The sequence below is a fragment of the Podarcis cretensis genome, assembly GCF_951804945.1.
Source record: "Podarcis cretensis genome assembly, chromosome: 6".
In the NCBI taxonomy this organism is placed as follows: Eukaryota; Metazoa; Chordata; class Lepidosauria; order Squamata; family Lacertidae; genus Podarcis; species Podarcis cretensis.
In genome coordinates this window covers 68,286,892-68,299,665 of record NC_137175.1, presented here as the reverse complement: position 1 = coordinate 68,299,665, position 12,774 = coordinate 68,286,892, and the positions used below count along the sequence as shown (strand labels likewise).

Sequence of the window (12,774 nt, the reverse complement as noted above, 5' to 3'; positions counted from 1 at the left end):
CTAACTCTTACTCTCAATAGTGAGAATACAGGTGCTAGCTGCTGTTCCTCTGCTGTTTACTGCTTTACACATATATTCTCCTTCATCTTCCGGGAAAGTTTCTGGTAAGTAAAGGCAGTAGGTTTCTCCTCTCTCAATATATTGATAGTCCTCGCAGTCCTGCAACATTTCGCCTTCAAACCACCATGTAACCTCTGGCTTGGGTTCTCCAGTTATTTTAACAGTAAACCTTACTGGTTCGCTATCCACAACAGACACATTTTTAAGAGGCTTTTTGAACCATGGAGCACCAGATCGTGCTTGCTGTTCTTCATCCTCGTAGACTGAGCCGTTAACAATGCTGCCATCCTCTTCCTCCTCCTCTTCCTTTTTCTGCATTTTGAAATATAAATTGCAACAACAAATGCTGAAACACATTATACATCACATTGAACAGTACCAGTATGGTCAGCTTGAATAGCTCAGTTGGTTAGTGTGTGGCGCCGATAACAGTCAAGATTGCAGGTTTGATCCCTACGTATTCCTCCATTGCAGAGGTTTGGACAAATATCCTCTGGGTCCCTTCTATTTTTTTTATTATAGGTACAGCTAATTCTCAAGATCTATCCTCACACTAGTCTAACCACACAAGTGTGGCAACTGAAACAATGCAAGAATGGAGTTCTGCAAAGGGAAGCAGGCCTAAGTCTCAAAAACAAGTCAGTGGGATCTTTTTAGCCTTTAATGTTTTGTGTTTTCTAGGCCTTGTAGAACAATGCAATAGTAATCCTTGCCCGCTTGCCAAAAAAAACAAGCCTTGGTTCCACTGCATGCACCTAGAGCTAATAGATCATCTCTTACTCTAACGAACCAGCATGTGGATAGGCTTTCAATTTTTAAGAGCTCATCTTTTTAGGGATGTGCATTGACTCCAAGATTAAACTTGTGGATGTATCAACAGGCTGCAGCCTTATCGAAGCACCCTTTCTAATTGACGTATTGGGAAGCAAATTTTTTTCTCTTAAGAACAAAACCTCTGCTTTCCTTCTATTCACTGTAAAGGAGAATACGCTTTCCGTTTTCACAGTGGTAGATAAAATTTGCAGGCATAGGAGCCCCTCCAGAATTGATGAACGCTGCCAAATTGTAAGCAGTTGCACCCAAGGCTTTTCATGCAGAGCACCTTAAAAGTATATTATTGCCTGTCAGACGTGGGCATATTTGCAGGCATGGTCTCCTGTTTTGAGGGGATGAGGCCTCCCCAATGTTGGAGTTATGGCTGCAGGGGTTCTGCTGCAAGGGAAGAGTTAATTACTTTGGGGTGGCTAGCATGAATTTTAAGGTTGTGGAAAAAGGAGAATGAGCCCCAAAGGACTGGGGTAGGGGAATTGTCACAACAAGGATTCTCTTATCCTAACAAAAGAGAAAGGATGCAGTTTCTTCCTGGGAATTTTCTATTGCACCAACTTTGCCACCACTTCAAGATTAGGGCATTTCCTTAGCTTTGTTTTACTTTCCCTCCCCCTCCCCAACAAAACCCAGTCACTTTTGGGGGTTCCTGACTCCACGGAGCAAATCCCTCATCTCACTTGACACTTTGCTAATGGCTCAAACTAGCTTGGGCATGCGAAAACCACCTGCATCACCTTTTGCAATGCAGCATCAATTTCCTTCTGTTCAAATTGCATGCGTAGCATTTTTTGTTCTTCAATTCTTCTCTGCTCCTCCTCTTCTCTTGCCTTTGCCATTTGTTCAAATCGGGCCTTCATGTCTATCTTGTGTGTAAATGGAGCTTCAGATTTTGTGGCTGGCTTTACATCTACTTCATCTTCCTGGAATAATAAAAACATTATGAGATGGCACCAAGTTTTTGGAAAAAGTGGGGGGGGGGGCGAGAGAGCTGTTATTACTGGATATGGAAAACAGGCAGAAAGCTCACTACTCCATAAACTGAATATATAGAGTCTGTTACCACAAGATGTCAAGCTGTAGGCAAAACAAAACAAGTTTCTTCTAGTGACATAAAGCATATCCTGTAGCATCGCTATAATTTAATGATTCAAGAAGAAATTACAGTGCGCTGTCACAATTAAACATAATTCTAAGCTTTATAATCCTGAGAGGGTGGCATTTGCTACATGATTTGCAGGAAACTTGGATCATAAATATTACTGCCTTTAAACCTACTTGATTTTTCCATTTTGTGAAGATAATACGTATGAAATCTGGAAAGGAATTTTCTTCTACCTCGCTAGAGGTAAAATAGGAGCACAGTCCATGATCAAAACAAGATGCAGGGCAAAAAAATTTTTCATCATTGTCACTATGCAGTATCAATCAGACATACGGCATTTGCACTGTGACATATGGTAGGACTCAGACTAGATGTGGCATGGTGAAGATAAGCGTCATATTTAATAAGTTCCTGGAGTTAGATCTTCCTTTTTGCCCAAATCCATTTCAAAAGGCAGGGAAAGAAGACATTAGACAGAATGTGGTCGTTCTGACCACAGAGAACTCTCTTTGTCCTCTTAAATTGAGTAGATCTCTGGAAAAACTAGTTAAATAACTGCTGCAGGCATAGGCAAACTCAGCCCTCCAGATGTTTTGGGACTACAACTCCCATCATCCCTACCTAACAGGACCAATGGTCGGGGATGATGGGAGTTGCAGTCCCAAAATATCTGGAGAGCTATGTTTACCTATGCCTGATCTGCTGGCATAGCAGAGTCATGCCCGAAGGGGATCATCATAGTTTCTATTTAGCCACACAGAAACTGCGAAATTGACATACTACAGATTTAATCAAGCTGTAATTTTACACAACTAGTTATAGGTATCGGCTAGTAGCCCAAGAAGTGGATGTGAATCCCCCATTTGGATGCCTGCAAAAACATTTTTACTTCCAACAAGCCTATCCAGATAAGCATTTGCTTTTAAATTTTTCTGATTTTTATCTGTGTATTGTTGATAATTATTATATATATTGTCCTGTGCACACTATGCGAATTTATTTTGAAAAAGCACTTTCACATTTTTTCAAAATGGTTTTAAAAAAACACAAGACCTGTTCCGCCAAGCCAGTGGTGCTCATACGTTATCACGAGGCAGATTCAGAATACTGTTCCTTTGGTTGATAACAGTACTTGTCTGTATTGTGGTTGCAAGTTTCCCGTGGGTGGATCACACAATGCAGCAACGTATAAATTTCGTCACCATATGTGACCTTCCTACCTGCAGTTACTAGATTGAAACATTCCCACCGTCCCATAGGATCCAGTTATGCAAAGTAGTAACCATGTGGAGACAGGTTTACACAAACAGTGCTATCAGTAAGTCTTCAAGTCTTGTGGTAGCCACACAAGCCCTCACAGAAGCTAGCACAAGACAGCCACTGAATTGAAAATGGGACCTACCTCTTGAAATTTCTCTGCTTCCCTTTCTTTTATTTCCTGATCCATAGCTCTTCTCCTTGCTCTTTCTTCTTCAATTTTTTTCTGTATTTCTTCTTCGGAGAGCTGCCCAATTTTCTCAAACTTTTTCTTCAAGCTCTTCGCTTGAATAGAACCACTTCTTTTTAACCTTATTAGCTCCTCATATTCCCTGCTTAGCTCAAAGGTTTCACACTCCTCCTCTTCCTATTTAAAGGAAAATATGCCACAAGGTTATTGACCATCAAATAATACCCCAAAAAACCACCAAATGTGCAGTGCTTAAATAACGCACTGTTAATTATGTAATTTACATTGCTTTGAGCAGCGGCATTGAATTGTCTGGGTCCGCAACACCCTGCCTGCTGTTTATTTTGAAGTCCAGTTAGCTACTAACTATAATTTTCACAACAAGCTTTTAAACTGCATGCTTTTCTCGCCCCTCATATTAATTCAAGAAGCAGAAAATTCTGCATGCACTAATCACAGCAATTCATGTTAAGAATTGACAGACCTCTCCCATTTCTTGTCTGAGCTGCTCAAATTCCTGCTTTTCCATTTCCAGTTTTTGTCGGCGCTCCTCTTCTGTACGCCTCTTTTCTTCTTCCATTTTTTGTCTCAGTAGCTCCTCAAAGTTAATTTCCAGTTTTCCAGGTGTGAGAGATTCTTGGGATACAGTTTTAGACATTGGCGAAAGCTCATCATCTGGACTCTGTTTGAAATAGTTTTATCATTGCACTGATAAAAAATTACATTTGTGTTGAGCATCCCATTATATTATAATTTAGATCCACGAAGTCACTTGGATCTAGAGAGACCCTGAAAGAGGTTCACTTTATTTGGCTCCTCAAGAGCCCCCAACAAACCTCTGGCACTCTCATAAAATGCTTCTATATGATTTTTGAGTATCCCTTCTCCTTTACCCCCATGGGCATAGCCGAGGGGGGGCAGTTGCTGCCCCAGATCAAGTAAAACAATAGAAATACTTAACTAACTGACCAATCATGTCGGTTCTGCCCCCTAACAAAAATCCTGGCCCCCCCCAACAAAAATCCTGGCTACGCCCATGTTATCCTCCCTTCTCAATTCAGCGAAAGCCTTTGGAAAAGCTTTTCAGGGGTGACAGCAGGGCCTTATTGGAAGAAAGAACTAAGAAAATCAGCTTCAGCTAGGCATTATTTGCAGGCTTTTCTCTTGCTCCAAACCTATAAAATTTATATGTACAGGTTTTTTTTGGTCTAAGGTGCAGCTATGCTTAATGATAGTTGCGATATGTTTGCTTATTTGTAACTCTACACTAAGGGTTTGATATAAAACATCACTTCTTACTTGGATAAAATCTCCATTGAAATTAAGGTGATCAACTTCCTCATAATGAACACTGATAATCTCTCTCTCTCTCTCTCACACACACACACACACACACACCTATACCTTCAGTCGACAGGGCAGTTATGTATATGGAAGTTACAGCTTGACGGGGAAAGGTAAGATGTTAATGTACCAAAGCACATTAATGTATTAAAGGATTGTGAAAAGTGAAATACTAAATAAAACCAACCCTACAAACACTGCCAGCAGAACACTGACACAGGATCTGGGCACTAATCAGTTCTTCCAAATAGGAAATTGAAACCAAATGCTCCGTGATGTTCCCACATTTAAAACAAAACACCACATGCTCCATTTCCTCACCAGATGCAATCCTTACCCTCTGCACAATGGTTGCAATCCCTATTTACTTATTAGTAGCTCCAATACCATAATGGGAAGTGCTCTTTCTCTGTGCTAAATTAGAGGATTGCAATTTTTATCCAAACTTCTTAAACTGCTAGCCTTTCCCTTTGCCAAGCTCACATGAAACAGAGTTATGGGACAGGGACCAGTTAATGGAAACAAGTTCTTGAAGGACATGCTTTGTATTTACATGTGCTAATTTCAGTAAAATGAAACAGAACAGTGTGTTTCCGATCTTCTGCAGATTATAATCCCATGAGCATAACTTGCACCCATAGGAGTTGTGAGGGAGGTGATTTACACTTGGACCATTGGGTGCCTCTCTGCAAATCTGGTGGGGGAGCTCTTGCAACAGAAAGGGGAAGACATGGGCACTGCAAGGGAAATTTGGTGGGAAACGCCTGTCGTGGAGACTGCTGGGTCTAAGTCCATGGAAGAGCAAGTTTGTTGAAGCCTAGGGACTAGTTGGTTTTCCTGCCACAGTTTGCCTTAACCACTAAGCTGTTGGATTCCTCCTCTTGTGTGTACGGAGAGAGAGAGATGCCACCAAAGTGACTAAGATGTGCTGGTCATCATGCAAGTTGTTGAGGCTCAGTTGACATTGACATGAAATGGCGCATATAGTGTCATCAGCCCAGTCCTATGTGATGCTCTTCCAAGAGAGATTTAGTAGGCACCTCCCCTTGACCTTAAAGTGTTTGCTAAAAATGTTTCTATGTGGCCAGGCTTATCCAAGCAACTAGGAATACTTTGTTGATAGTTTGTTGATGCTCTGTAGTTTAAAAGTATTACATAGTTTTTATTGTATAGATATAACTGGCAAGCTACTCTGTATTTTTGTGTGAAATAGTGGTATACAAGTATTTTTATGAATAAATAAATGACCTACCATGCTTTTTCTTGCTTCAGCAAATGCCTTTTTCTCTTCTTCTATGCGCCTTCTGGCTTCCTCTTCTGTTCTCTTTTTTTCTTCTTCTTGCCTTTGCCTTTCTATTTCCTCAAAGGTAAGTATCAGTTTCCCAGGACGGAACTCCTTGACGGAATTTTCATTTTCCTGATCATCATAATCTTCATTTAGCTTTCAGGAGAGAGAAAAAAACCATGTAAATAGTAATAATGATGATGAAAGGTGCAGCAAATTTGGGAGGTATTGAACTTTTAAAAATAACCAAGAAAAAGTTTTAGTATTAAAATAATGTATATAGATTCCCACCCCCTTCCCACTAAAATATACCAAAGGTCATGCATGGAAGCTAAAATAAATATAATTAAATAGCACAGTAATTCAAGTAATATTCAAGCAAATGCAAGTGGAAGTACCCTGCACAACATAAGGATTCCTGCAGGACATGATGTGTGAGAGAACATGGAGGTAGGGTTGCATGTGTGTCCCCTGCTTTGAATTTTCATATGGTCAGGCATACATGTCTCCAAGTCCGTCCATCCTCCACTAAGACCATATTTTGCTCCATATGCTTACCATTTGCTGCCTTGCCTCCTCAAATGCACGTTTTTCCTCTTCCAGACGTTGCCTCGCCTCTTCCTCTGCTTGCCTTTTCTGATTTTCTTGTCTCTGTCTTTCCAATTCTTCAAATGTTAGTTTCACCTTGCCAGGGCTGGGTGATTCTTTTCTTTCACTGTCAAGCATTTCATCTTCATCCTGTATACAAAAGTTTGTTATTTCGACTTAAATCCTCATGATGCTTAATGCATGCAGTCTTAAAATCCCAGATTTCCCTGCACTCCTGAATCCACTTAGTTGGAAGCAAGTTTTGCTGTAATAACTGGAGCCTTTTTCCAATGAAGCATGCTTAGGGTCAACATGCAAGGGGTTCCCCCCGCAATCTTGCTTACCACATCTGGTGAGAAATATTTGACTTCCCTGAGAGCTTGCTTTTCCTGCTCATATCTCAATCGCTTTTCTTCTTCAAGCTTTCGCCTTTCTTGTTCTTCTCTCTCTCTCTCTAGGTCCTCAAAACTTATTTTCATCTTCCCAGGTGTTTTGCTAGGTTTTACGGGAACTACTGTCACTAGCAATGAATCATCACCTTCCTGTTGTTAAAAACAAATGTCACCGTGAACATTTGGACTGTGCAACTACTACTGCCTGTGAAGAATTACGCTTCTACCAAAATGTTCAATTTCTTGGAGGATGTCTGGACAAAATCCGTGGCCACAGCTGTCTTTAGGGTAGCAAAATGGCATCAGGAGGAGATGCTGCTCCAGCTCTGGGCACACAGCTGCTGTCAATCATTTGTGAATACTTGAATCGTGCCATCAGTTTAGCACTTCTGAACATTCAGCAGAATAATATATATCTATGAAGCTGTTTGTAGTCCTTACAACAACCCTGTAAGGTAGGTCAGTATTATTCCTATATTGCTCATGGAGAAGCTAAGAAGGACTTGCCTAAACCAGCTAGTAAGTCCGTGACAAATGAGAGACTCCAACGTATTGTAACTCCATTTATCTTTTCCTCAAAAGTTCAGGTCATTCAGGTAAAAACCCAGTCCGGATAGAAGCTGAGCACCTAATTTGACACTGATATGCTGCTTTACCAGGTCCTTAAGTTGATAAGAGTTATCTCAAGATAACTACATCTATTAAACTGAGCTTTGCTTGTACTTTTCAAGCATTAAAAGATGGGTGGAGGGTACAGGAGATTAGCTCCAAATGTAGTAAATACCCTTTTCTAATCTGATCTAGGTAGATGTGAAGTGTAAAGGGATGCTCTTGAATAAGTAGAGCAGATATGGTTATTAAATGCCTGGGGCATATGCTCAAATAAAACTATAGAAGGTCCATGTTTATCTGGACCATATCTAGCAGGCAGGGCACTCCTATTTGTGCCACTTCGGTGAATGTGATATAAATAAATATGTGGGAAGTGCAGTGCTACTAATAGAGGCACAGATCTACCACACATCAGTATTAAAATTCTGATTACAACACTTGCTAGGAAAAGAAGATCACACACACACATACACGCAGCCCTGGGATGGCACCCTCTTCTGTCCTCAAACCTACTTTCCACGCCAAAAAACAAAACAATACAGAAAAACACCATGGTGTTAAGAACTGGTGGTACCACACAAAGGGCATGGTAAAATTGTGGGACCATGCAGCAGTGTAGTAATCCTTGTGTCAGATTCTATGCTCCTCATCCACTATGCAGAAGAATTCACTTTCATGCAGGAGCAGCTATTTTGATGACTGTCAGCAGATGGGAGTTACACTCCATCAAATCATGGTAGGATATCTGGAAACGTTTGGTTAGCCTAATTTCTGGAAAATACATTAGAACAGGAGTACCCAAACTGCGATTCATGGACTATCAATGGCCCATGAGCTTTCGTTGAGGTGGTCCAAGGCATGTCGATATTAAAATACTCATATTGATTTTCTTTGTTTCTTGTATTTTATTCTACTACCATTTGCAATCTATAAAATTCAGATTGCAGCGTTAAAATACAACAAATAGCAATTAAAATACAATGAAAAATCACACAGCATCTACCACAGCTGTTAAAATTGCTACAACAGGCAGGGAAACCATTAAGTGGCCTGCCAAGTCCATCAGCAATTTTCAAGTGGTCCACGGGGTGTGGGGAGTTCAGAAACCACAGCAATATCATTTTTATTCACTCAATTTTTATGTTTTCTCCCATTATAGAATTTAAGACTAGGATTCTCAAGCAATCCCACACTCAAGTACTGACCAGATGCAAATCGGATTAGCTTCAAGCAAGGGTCCTTTCCCATTTGGGACTACCTAAATATTAGTCATTTAAAATGTAGCCAGTTTCTTGAGGGATCTTAAATTTTAAAAGATACTGCCAAGGCAAATAACATAAAAAATTCAAAGGACTTCATAAAGACAATCTTAGAAAGTGAACAGCTCTGAAAGCCTAAGCTGGCTTTAATTAAGACACTCTAGTTAATCATTTGGCTATTAACTTGTTCCACAACTTTTGGGGGGGAAAGTTGTCTCAAAGCATAATGGGTAGATGCAATCCTAATTCTGTGTGTGTAATTACTGTGTGTAGGTGTATTGCAACTGCCATAGTGGAATCAAGATAGCACTGTCTGCAGATAGCCCACAGGCCACATACAATGTGTCTGTAATGGCATTACATCAATTCAAGCAGTAAATATAGTAGCAGCCTTAGGGTTTATGAGACCACAACATTTACCTTGGGGCTACTGACCTCATTTCAGAATGCACTTCACATTACTGTAAGAATAGAGCTAAGCAACATGGTGCCTTCCAATTGTATTACGCTACCATTCCCTTCAGCCCTGGCCAGAAGCAGATTAAATAAACATTAAGAAACAGCATTGTAAAATAATGTGCAAGCGTCCATGTCATCAACGGTTACCGGCAAATGGCAAAGAGCCAAGAAAAGTCACAGTGTAACGAAGCAAAAGTCATTGTAATTCTGGTCACATTTACCTCATGGCGAGTGCCGAAAGCACTGATCAGTCTGATAGTATACTGTCTCTGCTAGCAAAGTGTGCTTTCGTGTCTTTCCCAAGTGTTTTTGTTTAACCCGGCCATTACTAGATATGTAATAAACAATGAGTCACAAATAGGTGAATGTTTCATGGTAAAGAAGTCTGATTACCTCCGATGCCGATTCGCTTCCCGAATTGTTTAACTGCTCATCAATCTATTAAATAAGAATTTCACACAATAATGTTACTTTGACTCTTTGGCTCCCCCTTGCAAAAACATTTTAAAATATGAAAATATTGTGCCGAATGACAAATTGAAATGTGGCATTAAAAGGTGCACTTCCAGTGTGTACATCTAATCTAAGCAGCCGCTGGTCAGACATTGCTCTCCAGAGGTATTTACCTCAACTGTGCAAGAGGTTCAGACTTTAGCATGCCCTCCTCCATCGTACACCATGTGCAGCAGCTAGAAAGCTCCCACGCTGAACACAACCCACTAATTTTGTGCCATGGCCTGTGATGTGCTGGACAAGCAGCAAAACCAGCATGCCCCAGGAGACCTGGAGTAGATGGCTGGTGAAGGGTTGGTAACAGGTGAACTGAGCTGAAGCATATTCACTGGAAAAGCACAGTCTCCCTGTCCCTGCCATCTGGAAAGCCTTTAAAATCCTTGCTACTGCTGCAGAGATATCCTGCATTCACCTATGCACAGAACAGCACACTTAATTTGTATCTTTCTCCACAGCCTAACGTGCTTACTGGGTTGAGATTTTCCCCTGGAGAACAATGTCTGGCCAAGGCTATGTGGTGATTCCTTGACACAACCCTATTTTGTGCTCATTTATGGATACGTAGGTCCATCAGCTATGAGCCACATGTAAAATTTTGCATATATCCCTTTAAAAATACTCAAATGTGATCAGAGTGGATCGAGCTCTTGCTTCCTGGTTAATGTCTGGGAATGAGATTGGGTTAGGTCTGGGGGGAAAGGCAGGATATACCGGTAATTATAAATATAATTACAACAATAACAATTAAAGGTAAAGGTAAAGGACCCCTGACAGTTAAGTCCAGTCGCAAATGACTCTGGGGTTGCGGTGCTCATCTCGCTTTACTGGCTGAGGGAGCCAACGTTTGTCTGCAACAGTTTTTCTGGGTCATGTGGCCAGCATGACTAAGCCGCTTCTGGCGAAACCAGAGCAGCGTACGGTAGCTTTCCTGAATTTCACACACTGTATTAATTTGATAGGGTGTGGAGTAGATTGTTACTTAAGGGTGCCTATAACATCTAGTGTGAATACCTAATGTGTAAAACCATCCTTTACATACTAGTTCCCACACTACACAGGCATTCTCTGCTTCAATTAAATATTTGGCAACCACTATTGCCACAGTCCGTAAGGCTAACTGTTCAGTTAGACCTTTATTACTCGTGCTTCACCTTTCATTATGATACTGAGAATACCGGAATTACTGGCAGGCTGAGGGTGGCTTAGTTACTGTCTACAGCAACAATGAATGTTTGTTGCATTGTAAAACAAGAGAAAGAACTCTAAAAGGGCATCTTTCCATTGATCATAAGTTATGGGTAAATTTAAATGCTACAGTGTCTATGTAGAGGTCACCCAAAAGCCCGTGTCAACATTCAACACAACACACAGCATGCAGAGGCGAAACTAGGCTTTATTTTACCCAGGTCAAAGACCCAGTTTGGCACTCCTCATGTGTATTTGCATACACACACAGAGGCAGGTAACCTCAATGGCACCCCAATGGAGGCTTCACCCGGGCAAAAAAACCTGGCTAGCCAACCCCCTGCAGCTACGGCTCTGCAGCATGTAAAGCTAACATCTTGCCTCTCCTGTCATATGTAGTATCTGTACTTCTGGAACTGCCAGCTCCACAGAAGTATAAAGGTGAAGCATGCAATCAGCAGGGAACACTGCATGGGCTTTCTGGTGGCTTCTGACCATAATGTTTAAAGCAGCTCTTAGGAGTTAAGCTGGAAAGGAATGCTTTAAAGAAAGCATGGCTGCACAAATTATCCTGTTTGCAAGAAGCTTTCAGTAGCACAGTAGACAAGTTAACCCAAGCAGCTATTTGGGTCCATGGGGCAAAAAATCCCCAACCTTCCTCAGTGCTGTAAAGGGTGGCTTTGAGGAAAACTGGAATTTCTGATGGTATTTACTTTCTAGTTGTGAGCAATGGCTTGTAGTACAAGATATGGACAACAGCCATGTCCCAAAATTAGTGTTAGATCACAAGCATCTTAACTGCTTCTGTACATTTCATCCCATGAAACAAATAAATAATTTTTCATACAAAATACCGGCCTCAGAACTGCTTTTGAACTGATCAATTATCAATTTCAAAATACAAAAACACTTTAATAAGTCATACAGATCCTTTACAGATCCTCTGAGTGCAATTCACCTTATAAGATACCAAACTGTTCTCCCTCCGTATGCAAATAGAAGAGCATTTTATTTCTTAGCTTATTCAAACCAGTAAAAAACTGCCTTACATAACCTTTTCTCTATTTCTCTCATTGTTCAAATATCAGAAAGCATATATTTCAACATCTTGCGACATGTTGCATCTTATAAGCCTGAAAGGTATATGAGCATTACTGGCAAATTGACTTGATTAGTGTGGTTGTACTAGCACAGCACAGGACATTTTTCTATTGATAGCAACCAGTCATTCATACATATACACACACATTTGGAAATTAAAGCATGAGACACCTAATCCTAGCACCCAATTCTCATAAAGAAAATGGCGTTTTAATACTGAATGCCAAGAATGCAGGCAACACACCAAATATGACACTCCCCAAGGAAGAATGTGGCTATGTTGCATTCACAAATGGCTACAGAATTGATATTCAGTGTCAGTATGGTAGGTAAGAGACTTTTTAACTTGCCCTGGTTTTACCCATTTTCTGCAGAGAGGACCAATTACAGTCAAGCCAGGTTCAGTTAGTCTCTTAACATTCAAATGCAACTCGTCCATTTTGCAAATAAACATTTGCTGCTGAAGTCAAATTGTATTTTCAGCAATTTAAAACATCAGAACATTGTATCTCCTTCATTGCTGAATATGAAACTCTGTCACTATGTAGGCAAACAAACAAAATGTTTCAAACGCCCAACGTAATTGAATGGAAGAA

The 12,774-nt window shown here is 40.6% G+C and overlaps 1 protein-coding gene across 6 annotated transcripts in view; it reads right to left on the bottom strand.

The window, feature by feature from the left end:
- Positions 1-12,774, bottom strand: part of NEXN (nexilin F-actin binding protein) — a 28,103-nt gene that overhangs the window by 1,288 nt on the left and 14,041 nt on the right. For 4 of the 6 annotated variants that reach the window (XM_079982055.1, XM_079982059.1, XM_079982057.1 and 1 more), the window contains 8 exons: positions 9,773-9,817; positions 7,002-7,199; positions 6,628-6,807; positions 6,037-6,225; positions 3,925-4,122; positions 3,396-3,617; positions 1,626-1,811; positions 12-372 (listed from right to left, as the gene is read on the bottom strand). In XM_079982055.1, the coding sequence (XP_079838181.1) occupies positions 12-372; positions 1,626-1,811; positions 3,396-3,617; positions 3,925-4,122; positions 6,037-6,225; positions 6,628-6,807; positions 7,002-7,199; positions 9,773-9,817 (1,579 nt within the window). The remainder of the gene's footprint in view (positions 1-11; positions 373-1,625; positions 1,812-3,395; positions 3,618-3,924; positions 4,123-6,036; positions 6,226-6,627; positions 6,808-7,001; positions 7,200-9,772; positions 9,818-12,774) is intronic. The other 2 variants (XM_079982060.1, XM_079982056.1) reach the window with 2 other exon arrangements.